General features: G+C 39.2%; 1 protein-coding gene across 2 annotated transcripts in view; it reads right to left on the bottom strand.

The window, feature by feature from the left end:
• LOC141904653 (rap guanine nucleotide exchange factor 6-like) overlaps positions 1-26,273 on the bottom strand; it is a 47,482-nt gene that overhangs the window by 15,625 nt on the left and 5,584 nt on the right. For both annotated transcript variants that reach the window (XM_074793285.1, XM_074793284.1), the window contains exons 4-6: positions 5,857-5,932; positions 657-803; positions 259-483 (exon numbers count right to left, since the gene is read on the bottom strand). In XM_074793285.1, coding sequence (XP_074649386.1) covers positions 259-483; positions 657-803; positions 5,857-5,932 — 448 coding nt within the window. The remainder of the gene's footprint in view (positions 1-258; positions 484-656; positions 804-5,856; positions 5,933-26,273) is intronic.

Raw genomic sequence — 26,273 nt, 5'->3', positions numbered from 1 at the left:
TTCTACATTGTCTTAAAAGGAGGCCACTTTCCATCAATTTACAAATTCTGCGAGTTTTTCCAGGTTTTTTTTGTAAAATTTTGTCAGATTCCCTGAGTTTTTCTCGAGTTTTCCAGGATATTCAGGTCAGTGGTCGCCCTGTTTTATTATACTTCAATTGTATATATGTCTTTTTTCTATATTCTGTTTGGTGCCTTAAGAGACTTCAGGAATAATATTGTAAGAGGGTTTGGATAATCACGATAGAATGATAATAACCTCGTTCATCTCTTGACTGTAAACATCTTCATCATCGGAGTCGATGACGAGAGCCGTGTTTAGATCGACGTCGATCGGTAATTCTTGATCGTCGATCGACGATTGCATCATATCGCTACCGGAGTACGCGCTGGACGTATCGCTCGCTCGTGAGTTACGTTTATGAGTTACGTGTTCGGCGTGTAAAAAATGCTCGTTACGATTCGGCGGAACCTGCAACTCCAACTGAAAATAACAACATACAAAAACCTTACAACCATAGACATCATTCCATCTCAAATCAAACCCCGTGTTTCGTTCCAGGCAGTTCGTGCTGGTATGATTGACAGGTTTGTAGACGCACCAAAAATGAACATAACCAAATTGAATAAATGATTTCCTACGTTTGTTATAAATACCTGATCTGCGTAAGGGTCAGAGCAGAGGCGCCCCCTACTGTGCGGCGGAGGAGGCATCCTAACGTTGTCATTATTGGCGTAGTTATCCATATTCGCGCATGTTGCCAAGTGTTGAGTCGGTTTCATATGTACCTCTGGATAGTCGATCTAAGAGATGATGAAAAACAAAAAGAAACGTTGACTTCAATCATTTACAAAAACACCATCCGCTCGATGATCTAAATTGTGTCTAGCGGATAAAACAACTTCTCTTTAATTAATTTCGTTTTTAAATATCATGTTTTGAATAGACGTCTAGGCGGCGGATGCAGTCTGCCACAGACCGTCGAAAGATTATTCAAACCAAATTGCGGATGTTGCGGTCTAAATTTCATATCAGTAATACGACGCTTAATGAATACAGCGAGAAATACAAGACAGCCAGATTGAAATTCTAAATCACAATTCGATGAACACCGACTGATTCATCAAAATATTTATGAATACAGTAACAATGAAGGGAAATCACGCAATAATTCAGCCTAAGATGTTAAGAGTAAAAGGTTTATACATTTGAGCTCGATATATATTCTATAGGTAAAATATATGAATATGAACCTTTGATTCTAGAAATTTTACATCTTTGGTTGAAATGTTGCAGGATTTCCCTGACGTATTCATCTTACACAGATATTGTATATCTTCTAGACTTAGTAACGTTGAAATTGACCGTAACAGCGGAAACGTAACCAAAACCTAGTCTGAATATGTGAGCAATCACAAACATTAGTCAGGTAAACGCAGGAAAAATAAACTCAGAAAACCCTTGTCATTAGGAATGATAGAAACCTGTCTGATCAGCCACGGAGGCCTCGGAATCATCATCACCAGCAGTATCTATTACTCCTGTGAACTGTGGTATCCAGTTCCTTCTTCAACACAGCAAAAACACCATAATCCAATTAAACTATGACATGTGTGTTACATACATACACACACAGCAGCTTAATTACATAATTACTAATTAGTATACTGTTAATTGCTTATGGAATTCTATGACAAGCTTTGACACAGTGACCCTCTCGCAATGTTTGTCACACAAACACAGACACAATCAAACTGTATCATTCATTTTTTCCTATTATGAACCGGGAGGGGTTTAGGTAATGAGAGAAGCTACTGAATGACTGTGTACACTACAATATGTTTATGAATAAATATCTTTATGAAAACCTCGGCCAATAGTGATATTGATCCTACATGGAGCAGTTTCTAAAATGAGTAGTAATTATAGAACTAGCGCCTAGCACTTCATTCTTTTAGTAATGTTTCCTTCTAACTTTCCAACTTCTTCCGTTCAACATCAAAATTAAATTGCGCAGCAAAAAACATTTTCAAATGAACGAATTCTTTGTTTAGTTGAAAACCGGAACCGGGGTGGAATATTTCATCATCATCATCATCAAAAACGACTGATCGTGCGTAGGCAAAACAAAATTGACGTCATTATCGGCCACAGCTCAGTGAAATAGTCGACATTATCAACATCATCTCATTGAATGGACGGATTAAACATCAGATCATGAACGTGCGATGAAAGTGTTCGACTAGTTCGTCATGACCACAGACGATCAATCACTGATCAAATCGGCTAAAAATACCGAAACAACACGAGACACGAAATACATGAGTTCAACGAATAAAAATAGCTCTTCATTCACAACTGAACAACGTGATGGGAATAATCCCTCCTCATCATCATCATCTTCTTCCTCTATGACAGATAAAAATCATCTCGTAGTGACGACGATGACGACGATGATGATGATCGTGTGAATGTGACGTCATCTATAAGTTTTTCACTTCTGATCTCAGAGAGTTGTCAGCAGCGCACATGTGCATCAGAGATGACAATATTTCACTTGCATCTTCTAGACGTAAAAGATCAAAGACATTTGTAACAGTGGCTACTTTCATTTAACCTGCTTTTTCCCTGACTATTTATGTACATTGATCCAATCATTATCTAAGGCATTGATGGCTGCCAAATATGTAAGATATAGAAGAAAACCGTTTGATTTTACGCTTGATCTAGCAATCTTGTTCCTGATTTTTGTGCAAAATTCTCTGAATATTCCCTGACTTATCTAAAGAAAGGATTTCCCTGACTTTCCAGTCAAAGAGAGTAAGCGTATCGGAGACAAAGATTTCAAACGCATCTTCGCGACTTAAAAGATCATCAAAGACATTCGAGTTAACGCGGTGTTCAGATTGTCTCGTCGCATCATTCTATCAGACGCTGAACACCGAAATCAACAGATGAAATGTTGGAAGTGGGAAAAATTGTTGTAGTTCTTCGCTGAAAAACGAAGAACTCGTGTGAGAACGAACGGTGATAGAACGTCTGCCTGGCGGCGTCTGACTCGGTGTTAACTATTTAATGACGGTATAATCCGTTCAGTGAACCGTGATAGATTTAATCGCGAAACCGTGTTTCGTTCTGCTCGCTACCGAGACGCGGAGCGAACCAACTGGGAGCGACACGAGGGCACAACAGATAAAACATGATAGGGGGTGAATTTCAATTATCACAACGAAATGACGAAATAGGAAAGCAACAACTTATCCCTGATCAGTGGCTCGCAAGTTCAGGCTGGATGGAAGATTGTTTACATGAACCAAAACTCTGATTCAACTGATCATCAGACTATATCTGTATTTCAACATCCAATTTAAAAATCAAACCCCTTGTATCATTCCCGGCAGGTGAGGTAGGTCTATACGAGATACCAAATCCAATCTACCGATCAAATAGACAATCCCCGCTAATAAAACAAAAGGTTTGAATCAAACTGACTCCGGTACAGTTTCGGCATCAGGTCAACTATCGCACTGGATCCAGGTCAACTATCGCACTGGATCCAGGTCAACTATCGCACTGGATCCAGGTCAACTATCGCACTGGATCCAGGTCAACTATCACACTGGATCCAGGTCAACTATCACACTGGATCCAGGTCAGTAAATATCATTAGGACAAAAATGTGCCTGAATATCTATGCAAGAATACAAGAAACCGACGACGACGACGGTGTCCAAAGTTATTGGAAATCTGCCACGATTTGTGTCAGCCACCTCGGTCGGTCGAACAGAGCGGCGTTATCGATATCGACAAACTGTCGTCGACAAGAGACCGACCGTTCTGCTTATCGGAGGAACTCACCGTACTGCTTATCAAAATACGTACTGCATATCACAATACGTCCTACATGAATATGAATGGTGACCGGTTTATCTCAAAAAATAAACATTAACGAGACGTATCCGAGAAAAACCTCTGAAAGTCATACTGAATTTGATAAACGCAGAGACTTGCTTCGTCCCAGGACTCATTCCACAATGAGTTAGATTTGACTCTATTAACTCAATGAGTTAAGATTTGACTCTATTAACTCAATGAGTTAAGATTTGACTCTATTAACTCAATGAGTTAAGATTTGACTCTATTAACTCAGGAGTTAACTCTCACTCACAACTGTGTAACTGAATCCTGAGTTCAGAGTTAACTCTAACTCACAATTGTGTAACTGAATCCTGCGTTCGGAGTTAACTCTAACTCACAACTGTGTAACTGAATCCCTAAGTTTGTTCTTATTCCTCTGATGAAAAAACTGATAAAGACCATCTGTTCCCTAAAAAGATCTCTCCCGAAAAAATCCAAGCTGTCAAATTTTAAATAGATCGATAGAGACAGTTTGAGTTAGAGAGATGTTGCGGCGCGATACGACCCCCTCGAGTGACACGACGACGTATCAACTACCGGTGGGTTAATCGAGGTCGTCGATGAACATCAGAGACAACTCGGCAAAACGCCGCAAGCGATTGCGCTGAATTTCTGCCAAAGACGTGAACTGTAATTACAGGACGAGCGTGAATACTAACAACATCGGACAGACGCATACTCAAATAAAACCTGCATTGATAGGATCAACTCACTGATTAATTTCATTAATACCTAGTCATCTTTTATCGTACTTTCTATCTTTCTATTGTCCTCTAGAATTACGCGATATCGTCTCAAAAAGATTTTCATACCTTTGAGAGAAAACCCACAATATCAATATAGACAACTGTTATTCCTTTTTTCTTACGTTTCGGGTGGAATCTTTCCACCCAACTTTATGAGTTCATTTGAAAATGAGATATCGGTTTGCACCAGGAACCTCTCCTGAAGGGATATCAACTGAAGATATGACAAAATCAGACGGTTTTCATACCTGTTTTAGCTCGATGGACACAGTAGAATTACGAGGAATTGACAGAGACAACGTGATACTCTTTTCATCGTTGTTGGACGGTTCGCAGGCAGCTGTGGCAACCCAGTCGTAATCTCCTCCGGGAGCCACCACGACCCTGCTGTAATCTCCGGGAGCCACAGCGACCCTACTGTAATCTCCGGGAGCCACCGCGACCCTGCTGTAATCTCCGAGGGCCGCCGCGACCCTGTCTCCTAACGGCAGATACTCAGCCATGATAATGCCTGATTACAAACTGTATCAATCTCCGCAAAAATTGAAGATGCGTAGTTCAATTACGAAGTGAAGAAAATCTATATGTATCTCCAATTCTTAAATAGTTTGAATTGACGTCAACGGCGCTTAAATGTCAAAATGTTCTAGCAATTATGATCCACGATTCTCGACGAACCGATCTAAAAATATCCGCCGATGATACTTTCAAATAGAATAAAAAACAAAACTCGTTTTCATCGGAACTTCAGCTTCTATCTAACGAATCATGAACGGATACTGTTATTGATGAACAGAAACTGTGAAATAACTTCCGCGTCGCCCGATTTATACACACTGAAATTCAGCTCGTTTTACTTTTTTGTATAGAACAAAACATCCATGAGATACGAATATGGTCATCGTGGTTGAATAAATTGTCCCTAAAATGGATCGATTTCGGTGAAATCGCAATTATCTATCCCTTACTTCCTCATTAAATGAACTGAATGTACACGAATATTATCAAAACTGATGATAAAGTCAATATTTTGAACCAGTATTAATTCCTGGTTTTTCCAGGCCTGAGGATGAATTGTCAATGGGTCATTGCACCGGATGTACGCCTATTATTCGAAAAATAAAACTGAAGCTGAATTTTAAAAATTCTATTATCGACTGACAGTGAGAGGAGTGGTTTTAAGCGTACTTACAACAACCATGTCTGAAGGCTCCAGCACAAGACACTCATTTTGTCTTCGATTACATCCGGCCGTACGCTTACCAAAGCTAGAAAATATTCAAAAAAGAAAACATTATTCACAAAGTCTTTCAGTCAGTCGTATTAATTCCTTTACATAATGAAACATTAAATTGTACATCTCCATAACACAACTACTGCAACTACCGCTTCTTCTCGTAAGTGAAATTCGATTAAAAGTGTTGCATCATTTTAAACACGGTTTTCAATAATTCACATGATTTGATTTCGAAACGGTGATAATTAAAACACATTGAGTCAACTTGCGCAGTCATCGCAGTCAGCTAAACACTGAGCTTCCGATATTAGAAAGAGAAGATAAAGATCTATTGAAAAATGGAAACCTCATTCCTAAATGTACATTTCGTCTATACTAGTATATCCCTCAGTGTTCCCATAGATTACTGGATTTTGGTTACTCAACATAGAGTCTTTATTCAGGTGAACACACAAGTGATGTGTGAGAGATGAGTAAAACATTCTTAAAATGATCTACTGCAGCTCGTAATGTTCCCCACTGATAGAGATCCAGTTGGCGAAGCTATAAACCTTGATCTACATTCATCTGCTCAACGTAGAACAGTCTCAAGTTATGAGAGGCAGAAAGGCTGAGAAATTTCTCGAATTTAAAGGTTTCAAGACTTTTTCAGATGTCGAAATAAGCGTGGCAAATTCAAGCATGCAAATGAGATTTCAAAATGAAGTTTATTAAATGTTTTTGTAACAGAAAATAATCAAGCAATGCTGAGGACATACATAGATCTTGATATCTCAATAAACTCTCTTTCATATATATATACGGTACATATATACATCACAAGCTTTTGATTCGCTTAAAAATGCTCACTTTTCATACTGCCTGGATTTATTGTGTCACTGTAAAATGTATGGTTTCATTTTCATAAAAGATCAGTTGTAGGTTTTCATTTCATACAGAGTTTATATGACACTTCAGACAATTCCCAAGGATATCCAGGTACAATTATTATTGCAATGCTCTTTCAAACCTGAAAACAAGGTATTCAACGACTAGGCTGATATTTATACAAGAAACTTGATCTTTGTCGTCCTTAACAACAGTCTAATGTTTCAGTACTTCGGAATAAAGCCGCATTCAAACAATCGCTCAAATACAACTGGTCCATTCATGGAATGGACCAATTAAGAGCGGACCAAATCACGTTTCTAAATCCGCTGCTATCACTAGTCCAGATAGGCCAACACTCTTATCGACAAACAATCAAAGCAAAGATTCTATTCACTCAAAAAAGAAATGGTGTGTTCTGAGACATCGATCGGCCTTTTTCGGTCGGTCTTAATTGGTCCAGAATGTGGTCTTAACGCGGACTAATTTAATTCAGAACATTCTGAATAACATGAGGCGAGGAATGAAAATTCAAGTAAAAGCATTTGAATATTCAATGCACAAATACAGAGTCAGTTCATCAGTATTCCCTGAGGATAAACACACTACGAGAGCGCGATCTAATCAACATTCCTCTAGACTCCGGTTATTGATAATAACACTGGCAATGATTTATATGGATTTAATACTGAATTAATGTATGAAGATTCATCAAGTTACAACAACTAAATCATACACAAACTGTACAGACTATCGCGATAAATCAGTCAAAGGACTACAAAAAAATATCCACGCATTTCAAATAAAACTCAATACAGCATAATTGAAATCATGTATTTTCTCATTTACTGAAATCGTCAGATTCTCCTTGAGATAGTGTGTGTGACTGTTGGCATCGATCACTACAAAAATAGGAGTTTAACGATAAAAAGAATTGGTATTCCGTACGGAAATAAGAAATCACTAGTTGACCTCTCTCTCCCATCCAGTGACAAATCAATTCTTCTATTTATAGGCTTTCATTAATCAGTGTCCTAGTACAGTAACAACATGACCGAAGGCAAAGTCAAGGATCAAGCAAGCGAGAAGCTTTATAAGGAAAACGAAGCAACCATTCCGTGAATCAATTAGGCTTCTTGATAAATGGGCCTAAATTTAGATGTGAATTTCGCCGCAGGTTTCAAGCGAATTCAATTGCGATGTTTTTCAGCAGCGCGTGCTGGTGGTGGTAATAATCATTTGTTGTTGGGCGTGGCTTACAACAAAAACCACACAAAAAAATCCACCACAATTAGTGACTACTGATTATACTGGTAATAGTCATGCATGTCGAGTATTTGTGATGATTTAACAAAATATGCAACGCATCCGAGCCAATGAGAGTAGAAGCAAGGCCCGGTATCCGCAGAGTGTACTAGATTTTTTTGTTGGAAAACCAAAAATTGAAATGAAACTATCTGGACGACAATAAAAGAAATTTTTGATTCCACCACGTTAGAAGAAATTGATTAAATACTTCTCTTGATTGCGAACTTAAATCAAAGGCAAACTGGCATAACAAACTTTAATTTGCTGGGGAAACTGAAATTTGAGGATCTAGTATTCCTTAGATTAAGATACTCTCTAAAATTGAAAAAATCAAACCTTGAGGAAAGAGCTATGCTCGTAGATCGGGGAAGACAGTTCAGTACTCCAACAATGACCAAACTTATCACAAACAACATCCATCATAATCAAACAGACATCATTCATTTCAATGATACTAATAGCCATTGAAGTCTCCGGTGCAAAGTTTGGCTGTAAAAGCCAAGTGTATAATACCACGTAGGGACCATCAGCGATACATAAAATGAATTATTCATGGTTTACCATCAATTCTGACCCAATCTGACAATGAGATTAATCAAACTAAAATCCAACCACTGATACTGACAGCATGACGGAGAATACCGATGCCACCAGCGACCGCCGCCAAAGACTTTACATATCGTGATGGAGAATAGATATACTACGCCCACAATGCCGAACAACCAGCGATAATGCATGTTCTTAGTGAAGATGAGTTTAGTAGATGCAGTAATAAGGCTGCAGCGGTCACTTTATTCATAATCTATACACCAAATACGAGCAGTTTTAGGAATAAGGCAAAAATGATTATTACCGCTATCGAGTTTTATGAATTCGGAGAAATGAAAAACTACTTGGAACAATTCGGGCCGAGATAAAACCTGGTAAGAGAAATAACCTTTTCAAGAAATGTCCTGCCTCGGTCTATCGTGTTGACAGGGAGAGATGTTCTCAAGGATTGCGGAGGCAACACCGATCAAAATTAGAAACGACAATCGGAGGAAGCGCGATTACTGCCACACCTCGACTCAATATCCATTTCTATTAATTACATGTCACGGCTAACGAGTCATAAATATACCTCGAACGCCAAAAATAAACAAAAAATGAAAACAAAGATGGAAATAGGTTTTGATGCGTTTCTTCTAAATCAGGAAATAAAAATGGTCTTCAATCACTGTAACGGTTATGATTAGATTTGTCACGATCCCAACAAATATTGCTTTCAAATGCGCAACTCGAGCAGTAATGACGTAGACATTCGAAGCTCGCAGTAGATTTCTCCAAATAGACGCTCATTTCATCGAGAAAGTAATACAAGTCAACCGCACTGGAAATGTACAATAAATTTCACAGCTTTACGACTAAGCTTTGCATTAGTGCAGTGACCATCGTCCGAGGAAATGACGGTTCCTACACTCACACTGCTTACATTAACTGAATAAATCTTCTCTCCGTGTATAAACCTGACGACACACACCACAGTAGAATCAACACAAATATCACGATTTATACCAAATCTAATCAGAACGTTCTTCACGGATATTCATTCATTAATGACAGTAAACCTATCAACGACATCATTGAAACAGTCACATGAAGAGTCCTAGTTGAGACTACCTTAATCACCTTGATAATCAATTTGTTAACATTCATTTTCACAAATTGACGCAGCATGGTATAACTTCATTTTTTATGCCAACCGTTATAATAATGTTTATAAACATTGATACCTTGCGTTATTTAGGGGGTTCAGTATGAATTGAACATCATCACTATTAGTGTTTCAAAATAACAACTATAACTATAAATTTTGGCATCTTAATTAGGGTTTTCTGACTTTCGTCGAAAACCCTCTTGAAATTCTGTTGATTATTATTATTATATATTTTCCGCCGATTTCATCGAATAAAATTCTTCATTCAGATTCGGCAACTGACAGCTTCGAAACGAAATGTATAAATTGATACTGTAACAACGGTCTCTCTGAACCAACAGATTGTCTGAATGTACTTTCCATCCTATTTGAAACTTAAAATTACTTATTAGGTTACTGTAAATAAAGAATTGAATTGAATTTTTAAACAACAAGCACCGGCGAAATAACAGTTTGTGACGTCATTTAGTAAGTAAATAAAGGAGGGCTCCGAGAATTTCCAAATCACGGGGGACTATACTGGGGTTAGACCATTCAACCAAACAGAGGATTGCTCCGATAATATCCAAATCATCTCATTTTATTTTTTCCATCAAATACCCGGTAATTAATTTTTCCTTTCGATCACATGCATCCAGAAAACCCGTTATCGCTGCTTTGCAGCTATATTTCTGATTTTGTTTTTTTTTTAAAATAAATTTTGATAACTATTCTGAGAGGATGTGCACTTTGCATCAATATATCAGGGCCAGACCGGTTGCTGGTCACTTCAACTCGATTATCAATACATTCAAAATCGAAATACTTCACTGATCCATAATATTATATAATTCATATTATATTATTTGTTGTTGACAATATTAAGCGGCACATATGTGTTATTTTACAAGTGTCCATAAACATTCAAGTTAGTTTTCTCGAAAATCACTAAATATAGCCAAATGAGTGACACCTGTAAAAACTCTGATGTCTGGATGAAGGAAATGTCAGGTGTGCGGACTGAATACCAGAGAAACCATAGACATTGACGGCGGCGGCGGCAGCGGCGCAGCGCCGGTACAGATCACATTACCATCGTCACTGTTCAGGGTATAATTATGAAGTAAATTTAGAACAGAAATACAGAGATCGAGCTCCTCGACTGATTTACGAGCATTAAATCCACCTGTCAGATTCATACATATATTTTTCATAAACTTCACACTTGTCAAATCGATCGATTCACATTAAGGCAAAAAGCTTTGGAATTGCGTTATTTTTTGCGAGAATTCACAACTGAAGTCAAAAACCTATAGAATTACTAGACATCTCCTTGACCTACTACCACTACCGCTGCTGCTGCTGCTGCTGCTGCTGCTGTGTATATCATCATCTATTTTCAATGTAATCTAGATTTCTACCGAAAATAGCCGGCGATAATCGATAAATGTTCTATGATTGCGCCATCAATAACTTACCCGATAGGTTCTATTCCGATAGCATTTGCATACGGTCCGAGAGGTTTTTTACAGCAGACTACACGCGCCAGTAAATCCATGTCGCGTATAGTCAGGGTATTCTCACATCAATAACTCTTTCGATATTAGTACATGCGGACGCGCTTTATCCTTCAGTCTCGAGAATATTACGCGCAAGCGATAAATAACTGCAAAATCTTAAAACTAAAGATGTTTTCCGAGAAGCGAATTCGGAATTTCCTCTCGATGATCTAGGTTAATACCGAAACGAATGAAGTCGTTTCAGCCTCTTCAACATCGTTAACAAACTCTACTTGATAACTGTTTGATGGAATTACCGAGATCTGCGTCTCGTTCGTTCGCGTCATAAGAAATTAACACTCGTCGCGCATAGTGAATATGTCAACCGATAAGCCCATATCTTCCTACGTTCATTCCACTGTTTTTCCTGGTAAACTTTTTTCTAATCTAACCTTATCAAAACGCTTTATATATCTGACGTAATAAGATAAAACAGTTCACCCGCTGGCCTACTGCTCTTTTCCCGAAGTTCTTGACGCCGGTAACGAAAAACGCGTCGACACGCGCATTCGGTTTCGATAGAAAATCCCGCTAACAAATATAGAACGCCTGAAGTAACAACCGTTATCCCGAAGAATATTCGGATAACCGATGCCGTACTGCTGATCCGAGTAGCTGAGTCTAACAACCAACTCGGCAGTAACACCACCAATAGCAGCTCCTATTGCTTCCTTTAAATTACCCGCAGCAGCAAATGTTCAATTTCCTCGACAAACCATTCCAGATTTACTCCGTTATGAGTAAACTTATCGGTTTAAGTCCCGGGGTTTTTTTTTATCGGCAGTCTAGACTCAACTGATCGTTGAATAGTTTCCAGCGATGAAAACCAAACTAAAAAGAAAATGAAGTCTTAACTCGTAAGATTTCTTCATCGGTAACTTTCCCCGGCGCCTGATAAACATTTCGACCTTGCGTTCGACGAATATCTATACGAAAATGTGTTCGGTTTAAGCGAATCGTCTACTCAGTTGATTATCTAAAGAGCTTTGTATCATCCATTTTAATCAACTGCAATACGACGCTGATCAGTACGTGAGGAGCTCATCGACACGTGAGCAGCGTTCCCTGTGAGGAGCGTTCACCGTGAGGAACGTTCACCGTTTTCAGGTAATGTCGATACGATCATGAAGCGACCGCATGAAAATATGGCCGAAAACGGCATTTTTCATCATCGATGGCGCGCGTGTAATCCGTCTGAAACCCGGCGACTTACTGGTATAGATCTCTGATATATCTCGCGAGCTGAATTATCGATGAAAGTCTTCCAATGTATCAGTAATGAACCGACGCGACAAAACGAATCTTGGCTTTGATTTCGTGCGATTAATTGCGGCGCGATATTATCGGCTAGTTAGACGTATGGGTCAGCTGTACGATTGGTCGATCGTCTACAAAAATAACCACGACACGTCGTCATCATCTCGCAGGTAGCCGCGTGGCCTCGACCTTGACACAATTCCGGTGCAGCGACAATGACAACAGATACTGCGGAGACCATTAAGAATAATTGATTGAAAATGTTGCCTTTGAACAAACAGCGAAACAGTGAAACAGCCTGCTGCCGCCCACGCTAGCAACGTACAGACACAGAGACTCAAAAATTCCCAGCAGATTTACAATTTATCTTCAATAATTCTCTCAACGGTACTCGCGACGTTCATTCAAACACAACGATTTATCGTGACATAACTATTTCAATTTGCCGCGAGTTGAACGGGGGTTTCGGATGAAAGAATTTGCCGGAGCAGATAACGATGAGACCACCTACGAGTTTCACGCTCGTCCCGATGACGTTCTAACTCGGGGAGTAGAATAATCCGTAAATCATTACGTGGACGTGATGACGTTTTAAGACGCACTTGATTAACAGTTATTTCGATCGAAGTATCTCAGAATTTCAGTACGAAAAGCGTATTATCTTTAACCGTAATTTCGCTGTAATGAAGATAGTCGTTTGTCGGAGGTTGTTTCTCTATTAGAAGATGATTGTCTCTATCTCTGTCTCTCGGTCGCGGTTGTTGAATCGTCAACTGTTTTCATACGATCGCCGTGATTTGCACGGAATGTCGTCGGTTTAACGGTGATAAATCGCTGCAACTGCCGCGGAATAGTCTTAATACGACTGCTCATGTAATTGTGATTCATGTATGACTAGCGCGCGCGCGCGATGATCATCATTCGTCTCCTACTTCTTCAACAGTATCTTTATCTCAACATGAACATGAATCCGGATCAACTGTTTATGTATTCGATTCATCAATCTTCCGTACACAGCTTGATTGGGTGCATTGAACTCGTATGAGGACGACACACACTCCTCAGTCGCCGCACTGTAACGTCTACAGCTCTTACGGATATGATATTTTTTTCCCGCCTAATCAGAGAAATTTCACGCATAATCCGCGTATAGCGACGCCACCTAGATGATCGAAATCATTCTAATGATTATTGGTATTTCGTCGTTGTCGATTACGTCGTGTGACGCTATCGAACTGGACGTCGATATCGCAATCACGCCTGGGATCGAACGTTAAATCTACTGAAATCGCCACACGTCTCAGACGTAACTGAAACTCACATTACACAGCTTTAAATTTCCCTCCATTTGAAACCACGCGATGAAAAGCGTCAAGCAGGAATAGTTTACCTTATGTATCCCGACATCCACTGAAAAGGCTGTATTTGAATTTTCGAACCAAAAAACGTTCTCTCAAAAAGCTTTGTCAGGTGAATATTCACTTGTATTTGGGTCAAAACGAATTAAGCGCGACGTTTTTCAATGATGTAGCAATTCGTGATCCTCATCAATAAAACCAGTTTGTAAGAGTGCGACATGACGCAAGTGTTATTGTTCAGTTTCTATAGCTCCGCAGCGATACCAGCAGATGAGGCCGTTTATTTGGAAAAAATCAACTTCATAAACGATTCTTGTATCTAATCCAATCGTAGCTGATCTATCCTTGTAATATTCTACCGAGTAAGTCCGAGTCACCAGGACACTTAGATTAGTTGGATTTCCATGAATGCACATGCAGCAGTCCGGTCTTTTTGTCGTCAATTCTAATTCGAAGAGAAACATTTAGTTACCGATGAATCAGCCCGAAACCTTTTCCCATATACACTAGCAGGACTCGCTTCTGCCTTCCACAATTACACATATACGAGTGCAATCTTTTCGTCGTTTAATCTAATTATTTCGCTAAGATGAGGTCATCTCCGAACTGAGTGTTCTATCTGAATCATACAGACTACACAGTCACAAAACAATCCCGAAAACGAGAGCAGAAAATGAGTGTAATATCGGGTAGCAGTTGACTACATCAACTCAAACAACCAACTGACAAATCTATGAGTAATATGGTAAGAAAATTTACTACCCTTAAACGATCGAAGACCCGATGATTAATGACAATTGCTTTAGCAGACGCTTAGCATGACAAAAGACTGTATATTACAATAGAGAGACCGAACTGATGGTGTTATCAGACCTACCAGGCCTTTTATGAATCAGCTTTTCTTCCGTCGGATTTCAAATCCCTACAGAGCGGAAAATAAACTCGAGCAAGTGCACGAACGAACAAGCAGCCATCCGTCAAATTATTCGACACACATCGAGATGCGATGTGGACGAGTATCGATGTATCGCGCATCGGCGGGAAAAATTATAATCGACAATTGAATATCGATAACAAGATAAACTAGTGTTTTATTATCTTCAGCGCTTCATTAAACCATATATCGCATTCGTTCAGCCTTTCTTCACTGCGGCCATGGTCAAAGTGTTTTCTATTGACCCCTATTCTCTGTTAAATTCTTTACTTCGATGATATTGCAATCTTCCGACTGAAATATGAACTACCATTCATTGTAGTGAGTATCTAGGGGGCAGCACTTTACTGTCCGCAGAGATCCTGGAAAGTGCGACCGGAATAACGACGCATTCGGCAGGAAAGGGTTAACGATTTTAAAAAGATTGATGTAGGTCAAGTCATTTCAATACACGACATCAAAGTATATTCAAAACATGACGTCATCATAAAAATCGCTTTAAAACTCTGCATTCATAATTCCTTCGGGGGCTCGGATCAGAGATACTTCGGATTACTGCAGATCACTAACAATGTTATTTGATACATCAACAGTCTCGACAATACAGAACCCTCCAGGCGTATTAAGTAGGGCCTATATACGAACGAACGATTCTCTGCGTAAATTCAGACAAATTTCATCACAATCAGCGTTAAATTCGTTTAGCTTCGTACTCGACGGGATTGAAGTGCCCAAGACGCAGACGCACAAAGAGTAGGAATTTGATTTATAGAATCTAGCAGGCACCGTATAAAGAGCGACACAGCCTCCATCGATCTCTACTGCCGAGATTTGATTTCCAATCAGAATATTCCGGCAGTTTCTAGGAAACGAAAGCCGCGATACTGCTTATCTGCTTATCCATCGGCGTATAGACAATCATCGCTTAGAGTGGTGTGCAAATTTACAGGCCAAAGACGGCAAAAGCCGTCTACGCGTAACTCCAATTGAAAAGGTTTAAACTCTGAAAAAATTTTGTCGCACAAAAGCTTCATGTAAAAAGCTAACGAAACATTTAAGCCATCTTCAGGAGTAAATTCAAGCTTAAAACTGTTATGATTTAATTCTCGTCCTCATCGAAAACATGAAGAAACCAACAGCACACAGCGAAAATTCAGTTCCACCTTTTTTGTGAAACCGGGTCCGGAACCACTTTTTCTACTGATTCTCGCCGACATATACGAATAAGAAAGACTTAAAACAAGGAGGCGCTCACGGTAAAACATGTATAAACTATAACACAATCAAAGCGTATCTATCGAGAGTTTGATACATAATCAATATACAACATCAATATATGGTAAAACCTGCGATTAATCTATTTATAAATCAGATCAATCATAACAAACATCCTCAGGGAAAATACATCGAAATAGAAATAGAACGCCGCTGCCGCAAACTTATACCCGTGTTATACTGAATATTAAAGATATCTTAATAAAACGAGCCTTTTATAGATGTTATTCACAGAAAGTAACTCATATCCTTCATACGAATCTTACCTCCATCTTTGAGGTGCTCGAAAATGGCAGCGTTCACATTTGCATACAGACCAATGATATTTGAACTATGATTAGCTTAGCTAATCTAATACACCGAGACCAACCACGTAGTCTTTATATGGCATTATAAACATACAAGTATTTACACATATTAATATAATTAAGGCCGAATGTATTCTGTTACATGTATAAGTTGCATTTCATAACAGTGAATTTAGCCATGAAGAGAAACATATGGTTACTAATAAATCAGCCCCTAGCCTAGTCCTGTAGTCTAGCGGGAGTCTTAAGGTCCGGACTATCACCCGACATTGAAGTAACCCATTTCCTTAAAACGTCTAATACTTGCAAATTCCTGCTCACTATGCATTTTTAGATTTTCCTGAGGTATAGGTAAATATGCTGAGTAGCTATGTCCATCATAAATGATGTCACATTGTTACCAATGAAGAAATCAAATTCTAGGGTGGAGTCGAAATCTTTAACATCATTTTCGCTATGAAAGCTATGTCTATATTTATTGAATACTAGATTATAACAAACGAATATGTTTGAGTTTAATACATGAAATGGATGCATAAATGACATTTCCATGCCGAACAAGCGCCCGCCCTTCACTTCCCCCATCGGCTAAGCTTGTTAAGTTCAATGTTGTTTTTGATGTAATGTTTGCCAAAAACATAACATTCAAAAACTGAAAGATCACATGCAGATATGAAAGCTAAAATCGAAATGTAAACGTCATGAAAAACTCCTCCCACATAATTCTTTCTTTGATTTTATGTAAATATCAATCATTCGCTGTGAATTCCCGACAAAATTTCCTCACCTTCGATCGAAGTCTTTTAGGAAATCGAAGAAAATGCTCGTCAACGTAATATGATACGCACTTATATACTTACGCTAGCATTGTATTCAGTGGATGACACAATTCAAATGGAATTTCCTCTTTATATCTTAAAACAACGCGCCCAAATTCATAACATCAGATTCTAGATCCAGTGACTAACTAAAACAATAGTTGCGGCGACTTATTACGAATCGAGTTTCTCGATGATTGAAGTTCTTTAGATTTTTGATAAATATTTTCCAAACCAATTGTAATAAACACGATAATCCGGAAATCCCGACGGCATGAATTTCAAACGTATTCACGGTCAACTTCGCTAAAGTCAATTTGATCGAGAAAAAGACGATATTATACTCAATATACATCTACATGATGATGACAACTTGTGAAACGAAGTGGTCTGATCTCCGAGGTCGAAGGGATCAAATTAATATTCACATCATGCAATAAAATAAACAGAGTTTATAAATTTCTCCTCTTTTTCATAACACAATTCGTACAGTACTCGCGCCGCGCAACAATGTCACCCTTAACTTTCCACTTTAATTGTCAATCATGCAGCGCGCACACACACACAACTATGAAATCAGTGCTTCGTTCTCTTTTTATTTACTTTTCTCAAGGCAATTATACATTCCACCAGCGGCCACAAAAGAATAATCTACATCGACCTAAAAACTTCAAAACCGACGACGACGTCGAAGTCGTTGGTACTTCCTAAATTTCACCCGTGCCAAAAACGTTTTAACCCTCCACAGTCATAAACAACGCAAACATAATATTCACTTTAATCACTGGCAGTACTGGCTTTAAATTTGACAAGGTCCACTTCATTTAAATAGTTGTATTAAACCTATATGTTTATAGGGCTTCGTATATGTGTATGCATATATAGATTTACCCGAAGTTTGACACCTATAGTTGATTTTGAATGAAAATAAAGACAATGGAATGTCTCGGCGACGAAAAACAACATATCTAGACCAATAGGAAACAAATGTGGTGAATGAATGTAGCAAACAAAGTCAAAACAACCTAATTTTTTTTTCATAAAAACCTAATTAACTTCAGCTTCAATTGGCTTCGATTTTCATATCATCGCAGTTTGTTTTTAGTTCATGTCATTCAGAACTTGGTTTGAAAAGCAGGGTTTCCACTCAGCACTCACAGCGCAGCCCATTGAGAGCTAGAGGATCGAACCCCTGCCCTGCTAGGAGTAAACCACTTTCCAACACCGACTATTCATAAACAAAATATCGATATTGACGAACACGTGTAAAACATGAATACCCGAACTAGTGAAGCGGATATTAATTGAGAGTGATGATGTTTACTAATCAAAGAAAATCACAATCCACACTCAACACTCTTCCCCGAGATTGCTCTATCCCGTCAGGACTTGGAGTAACTTTTACCGACTGTTCAACACCGGCTGATACCGACAGAACGCCCGCCGTCGCCATGGAAACATGCTCCCAAGATGGGACATTAATGGCAGCCTAGATTCAATTACCGTCAGCCGTGTTTTGAACTCGGCTGTGGCGACGGGATTTTTGTCAGATGGCAACGGGAAATATCTTAATTAGTTAACATCGATGCTAACAATGAAATATCCGGAGTTCGATCTCAATATTTTCACTCATTTATTCTCAGATTTAACTCAGACTTTTTCGTCAAAGTTGCGAGGAACGGAATTAGGAAAATTGGTAGGCAGTCCAAGAGAAAAGGAACGACATTCATCTGATGAAGCAGCCATGATGCTGAAATCCTACAATTGTTGAAAGACTAAATATTTGTTTAAACAGAAGAAGGCTTCTGTAGGAACCACCTGAAATATGCATAGCATTCCAAATAAAATTTTTAGTCATTTGAAAATTGTTGGATTTTACATTCGTTGTTTCATCATGGACATTGTGATCTTACTGATTCCGAGTGGTTGTAATTTTTGAAGAAATACATCTGGAAAAAGATGCAACTTCCGAGAGGCTGTGTGTCAAATTTGCAGGTTTTCACGATAACTGTCTTGACATATGGGAAGGCAGGGGTCTGTACCGTGAACCCCGCTAGGTCGGTCTGCCATTGGAAAAGTAAAGGATGTTTAACTATAGAAAGACTAACGACCAGCACTGGCAAGCGAGGATGGAAAAAATGAATCAGACACAGTCATCATTAACGTTTGTATCGTACTAATTCAACGATAGCTCAATCATGTCAACAACAAAACGTTTTAGGAAATAAGATCATTACAGCAAAACATGACGTCTAAAAAACCACGACTATTCATACAGAAACACAGTGAAATATCAGTGAATGTATGAATGAATATGTCATCGGATCTGGAGGATCGATGAAAGACTTACCTGAATTGATAACGCCTACACGGTTTATATTCCTATCAATGAACTTCACCTTTTTAACATGCGAGAAATTGATTGTCGGTGAGATTAAGAGATCACTGATGATGAAAACGCACGAGCTCTAACGCGACCATCACGGTACCATTCACTGATCGATAACTCGAATAGTTACAATTTACTGCCGTAAGTTCACACAGCACCACCGGTAGGTCTGTGGGGTCATACGAGGTCTCCGGGTAATCGCACTGTACTGAACTGCACTGAGATGCAGAAATTAGGGCTATCTAATGCTAAGTAAGGTCACACCGGAACTGTTGCAAGGACTGAGGAGCTAGACTAAAAGCGTCCTACGGATGCTAGACTGAAAGATGACAGCTCCTATTGTGAGGTCACTCCGTCAAAATAGCGAGATCAGACGGCATGCGAGTTATTCCGTCGCAAATACGAGATCGCACTGCAGCAATGAGGTCATCAGATGCGAATTTTATGTTCCATTCGTACCGCGCTAAGTGACAGGAATTAAAAAAACTGTTTATCCGATAAGCCATTAATGGATTCAGCAGGAAACAGTCCAATACGAGCGGGAATGCATCGAAATAATACACGACAATAAAAAATACAGCGAAAATCAACAATGCACTTATAGCATGTACTTCACATCGGATGAAAAATACTTGATCAAATTTGAAAATCTTCAAATACCACAACTGTCGATACGTCGTCGTTATCCGGGCGCCACTTACGGATCCGATAACGAACGCGGTGAACAATACTTCACGTTGTTCGTGGAGTGATAATCCAATATCAGCGACGAGTTTTATTAACTAGAACAGCACGCGAACTCATCAGAACTCATCAGAACTCATCATCACCCGAGATGAATTAATTTCTAACGGAAATTTTCAATTACGGTACGAAACATTTACCGCGCTTCCAACCGGTAAGACACTGTGTTTACCGTTACCAACACTGAGGAGTGACAGGTCAGCTTTGCTTTACTCGTCACACAGATGAAGAACGTTGCAGCGTAAATTAACCCGGTACGAACTCGGTTTATTGAATGATAAGTTCAATAACCGTGTTATATATTCATGGCCGATAGTCACGAACGAACGAACGAACGCTCGATGCAGCTATAACGCCTTACAGCATAGCGTGTTAAACCCTCGCGACAATGCCACACGTGAATAGATGTATAATTTCACGATACGAGGCCCAATTTGGACGTTTCATGACCGAGTCACGTAACGCAATTACTCGACAATAACATCTTCAATTGTCGAGATATCTTCACCACTATCTCCTCAAGGGCACTAGCTTCACAGAACGTAGGCTTCAAATGATTTCAGAAACTGTTATTCCAATTGTTACCTGTATAATAGTGCGCATATTATATATAAAATTTACTGACGACTTTGAAATTTCTTGCGAAGCTCAATAGAAATACTGATGATTTGATAATTCAGAGCACAGCTGTTCGAGGGTACGGTTGATACTGGCTTCGCACAATAAACTGAGTTCACAAAACGTACGCTTTCAAAATGATTTCAAAAACAGTAACTCCAAACATCACTGGCTGTTAGTACTCATCAAGAATTTGATTCAATTATCACATCTTACAATAAGCTGACTTTGACAATTGTTATGATGTTCAATGAAAATTCCAATATTTAGATGATTGCGAGCGCAGCCGTTCACCTGATGAGTATTGAATCGAATGAGAAGACCGATGCGCGTATACGGATTCAACTCTCAACGCGAGTTCACTTAACTAACTCGGTTCACTCACGTAGAAATTAACCTTCGTGCCACGAGTCTATAATGAACCACGTGAAAATATACCGATTCCCTGCTGATTCCCTACCGATTCCCTGCCGATTCCCCGGGTAATCGAACGTTTTTTTACCATTTGTATTCATACGCCGCACAATACGACGTGTGACAAGCTGTCGCGAAAACCACACGGCAAATACCGCAATAAATATTCAAGGTTTTGATATAAAGTCTTAAGAAGCAGTTTGAACATAAAGCCAAACCTGCATAGACTGCAGTCATCATATCAGACCTGCAAGTGACATGATAACTGTAGAACCACTTCAGTAGTGACAAAAATTTATACCACATTCAAATGTTTGAAAACAAACAGATTTCAACTGAGATTCAAATCTAATTTAAACAGCGGAAAGATTTCATATTCAGAATGAACAAATGGACAAACAACTACTCGTACGGGCAAACAAAAACCAGTCAAGTAACCATACCTCAGGTGTACTGGAATGCCGGCAAGATGAAATTCACATTGACTTCTGACAGCTCATTAACATGACATACCGATCTGCGACTACGACTACTGCGACATACGACTGACTGCACCGGTGAAACCGTTACTGATAATTAGCAGTTGAACGGAATAAACGATATATCGCCTGATACCGACGACGATAATATTCCTGCTGCTCAATACTGTCGTATTGAAACAGCACTCCCTCTCGACGAGCTCCACGGCACTCAACCAAGAATTCGGGCAATTATGACGTTGATAATTGCGGCCCATCTCAGAACGGAGACAATTTAATTGAAGTCTGATTGCCAATTGATAAGATACTCGTACTAATTGATGCGGTTTTCAATTTTTGATTACGATAAAGTCAGATGATGAGGCAATCGGTACTAACCCCCCCCCCCCACTTCCCCCCATTTTCAGTTAAACGAAGATGATGATAAGCATATATGTATCCAGTTTAAGGGGCTAGTCCTAAAGTTGATTCTTCAGTCAAAACCTAAATCTTGAGACAGGTCTTGAAGTTGTTAGATTGGTTGTACAACTTCGATGGTCCACAGGTTTGCTTTAGTGGTAAGTTGATTCTAAGAAAAAACTGTAAAACCGAGTTCAGTGCATCAAATTGATCAATTGAAGACCAGACCAAACAAGACAATTACACGGTATCCAGTTACAGGGTCACCAATTAAGTAAAATAGAATCAGCTTAAATAACTGCAAAACTGAGTTCAGTGCATCATATTCTATTGAGTATTGGTATTCGAATAATGGAGGCGACGATAGAAAGTCTGTCTGTTTGATTAGAACTCATCGCTGTATAACTGAGAACCGTTCTGAGACACTTACAACAGAATCAATACATATATACATATACATCGTCAGCGAGTTCAACTCGATGTCTGAAACTTCAGGACACCACTCGTTACCGATCAATACTTACTGATGATGATACATTACACAATAAAATCAATGAATCCAGTTTGATTATTCAACATCAAATACGAAGCTAAATTACATTTATAATTCAGCTTATTGAGACTGTTTGAAGTTTGTGTAACTGCCATGTACATATACGCTTAGTTCGAAATCCATCATATTGCAAAAATGAATTTAATTAATTGAAAAGCTATGTTCATGGGGGGGGGGGCTGCTTGTATGTCCTATTTGAGAATTAAACCAGAAATTATCAAATTACCAGTACAGTGACCTGCATGAGTAAATACCATTAGCAAATTAGTACTTGGTTTTAATATCAAACAAGATGAAACCGTACTGGCAAGTTTCATTTGTTGGGATAATTGAGAATTGGTCGCTTTTTTTGGTGTAAGAATTTCTACCGCGTATTCGGAAAAAAGCGATAAATTTGATGTAAAGCTAGATATTGCGTCGTCGGTGAATATGAGAGACTGATTGCCATCCTCTGTAGAACTAGTTTCGCCCTTTTCATTCTCGACACGTGTGCTCAACTCTCCTCACTATAAGTGCAGGATGACAAGTCATCTGAGAACCTTCTAACTAATCAATACATCAACATCTCCTGCGGTATAGAAGCTGAAACGTTATTGACTCGTCACTGCTGCACGTGCATATCATCATCAGGAAATCTGAATTGAACGAGATAAGCGAATGAAATACATAAACGTCATTCTCATTCATAAAACACATCGAGCGGAAACAATAAATCAAAAGAAAATTCATCCGTTACTTTCCCCTGAAGAACTTTACGGCTTGTAAAAATGTCAATTTCAGATCATCAACTTTGATAGATCTAAAACAAGGTTCACCGCTATTCGCAGTCTTTGATTTTCCATACTCCTTACATATGGCCAAATATCAAAATGTCCATACCTACTAAATGAGTAGCTCATAGAGTAGAATTGAAAGTTACTAGACTTAAAAGTGCTTAGACCACAAGAACGAATTATCAATACCTAGCTTTTTTCATAGTTCCAGACACAAAACATGACTTTTACTAGGATTTTCCGGACAAGTAGAAACTCTGTTATGAGGAATGCCTTCATCTGATGGGAAATAATGTCTGTCAGAAATGACAGGTCGAAATATAAGTGATAAATGTCTAGCCTCGAGTCGTACGAACTGCAGGAGAAATTTTTCAATCAATCGGCAACATACGACGAGGACGAGTAATATCTGATTTCTCGGTGACGACTTTCATCAGTAACAAACCACAACAGGGCAGTGGGAGGGGGGCAGTGGTGGGGGGGGGGGTGGTGGAAGGGGGGCTGTGGTGGGGGACAAGCTACTGACAATCTTCAACATTAGCCACGTTCACACTAACACCAGTGAGCCCTTTCTAATTTGGACCAATATAGAACGGACCAAAAACCAATAAAACAATGCTGTGCGATCATAGATGTTTCTAAATCAGCAGTTATCACTGGTCCTGCTAGACACAACATTGTTATTGCCAGGCAATCAAAGCAAAGTTTCTATTTAATGCACAAAGAAATGGTCCTTTTGATCACTTTAAAAGGGAATGGACTTTTCGCTGCTTAATCCGTTCAAATTGTAAGCGACTAGATGTAATAGAACGTTCTAGATAACGTAGCGTGAACGCGGGTGGCAGTACGGGCGAGACGTATAGAAACAGTCAGCGTTGATCACGACCAATTCGACGATGGGCACTGAGAGATATACGAACGGCGGAAATTTGTTTCCGAAGCACTTCCCCGTCAAACGGTGCTCACGGCCACCGAGGGGATACAACACAATCAACGTTGCCAGTAATTGACGTAGCGTTTTATGGCAGACGGGTTGCTGTACCGGCGTGGCACCCCGAGGCAAACAAACCGCCAGTTTTATTAGTCTATACCCTCGAGTCGAGTCGACATGAAACATTTTCCAGAATCATCCGAGTTATTGTATATACCCGCGCATAATATATATATATATATATATATATATATATATATATATATATATATATATATATATATATATATATATATATAAACATCGCACGTTTCACCAGAATCCGTTCCGCAATATTCGATTTCATTATCGCTTCACTCGAAATATTTGATAGACAGAAATCTATCCCGATGATGTATTATTACCTGAACACCTGAGTTGAATTTTTCTGCGTTTCTGTTTGCGTTGTACGTTCGTCGCTGCATCCAATAACGTCTCTAAATGCAAGCCATTACCACAGCCTACAGCTCAGGAAACATTTACGTTTGTAAGAGAAGACATCGTCTTTGTTCTTAGGCACAAATACACAATTTGGAGCAATACAATTTCCTGCTCAATAATCGCTTTCAGCGATACTGTTACACAGTCAATTACAGATTTAATGGTTCTTATGAATCGGCAAATACGGAAAAGTCCAGCATCGCCAAAGGGTAACACTTAATCATAGGGTCGACTGGACTTCAAATGAATTTTGAGGAGTGTGGAAAAGAGTCGTAGGCGGTTAGGATGTAGTCATGACGGGGAAGTTGTACGATTTGAATGCTGATCAGGTAGTGAAGTCAACCGAGTGTAATGTTGATATTTCCTATTCTCAAGGTGGGCGTCGGTTGACATGCATGACGCGATTGACTACAACAGTGTGCGACTAGTCTCAGTTCCATCAGTAGCATATATTCATGTATTCAAGTCAAACAGGAATTCATGATAAAATTCTCTTAGCATGACAGCTATCTTGAAAATGGTGGCTGTATTGGATTTTCTTCAGTTGGTCCTATATCTGATACGTCTGAGTTAGTCAATCTCTATAATTTCTGAAGGTTTCATGCTTAATGCCAAAATGGCACAATATTTTCACCAAACTGCCTGTCTATAGGCCTACGTATATCTTTGGAGAGATGGTCGCCACGAGTCGCGACCGCCAACGCCAACAGTCACAAAGTCATGCGGATCTTTGTTACTTTGCGATTGTGACAGGCGGTTACATCACAGGTGAATCGCATCACAAGCAGCCTTTAGATACAAAGTCTTATAAGCTTCATTTTAACCGACGTTTTTGTCAGAAATTCATTCTCAAAATCACCTTAATGAGACAGAAACTAAACTACTTACATCCTCAGTTACCAGGATTCAGACGCCTCCAGTCGAAGCTTACGCAGCACGAGCCCTGGCCGCAGTGCACGTTCGAACTAGACAGAGCCCGGCAATCTAATTGGTGGAAATGTAAAATCTAATAACATCGCTCTAAATTCTATATCCCACCGGACGAATCCAATCATTTAAATTCAATCAAAAGTGAAGACAAGCGTAGCGGATTAGGAACGCTCCAATAAAATTCTTTTTATCAAATAAAATACAAGACCAAGAGACTGATTTTATTTATTTCAAATTTGCCTAAATCTACAACGACCATTTTTGCAGCGTTAGATAACAAGGCTGAACGATCTCGATCAAACA

The sequence above is a fragment of the Tubulanus polymorphus genome, chromosome 4 (assembly GCF_964204645.1).
Source record: "Tubulanus polymorphus chromosome 4, tnTubPoly1.2, whole genome shotgun sequence".
NCBI classification, from domain to species: domain Eukaryota; kingdom Metazoa; phylum Nemertea; class Palaeonemertea; order Tubulaniformes; family Tubulanidae; genus Tubulanus; species Tubulanus polymorphus.
Note: the sequence above shows the minus strand (reverse complement) of the source record. Positions and strands in the feature narration are given on the sequence as shown.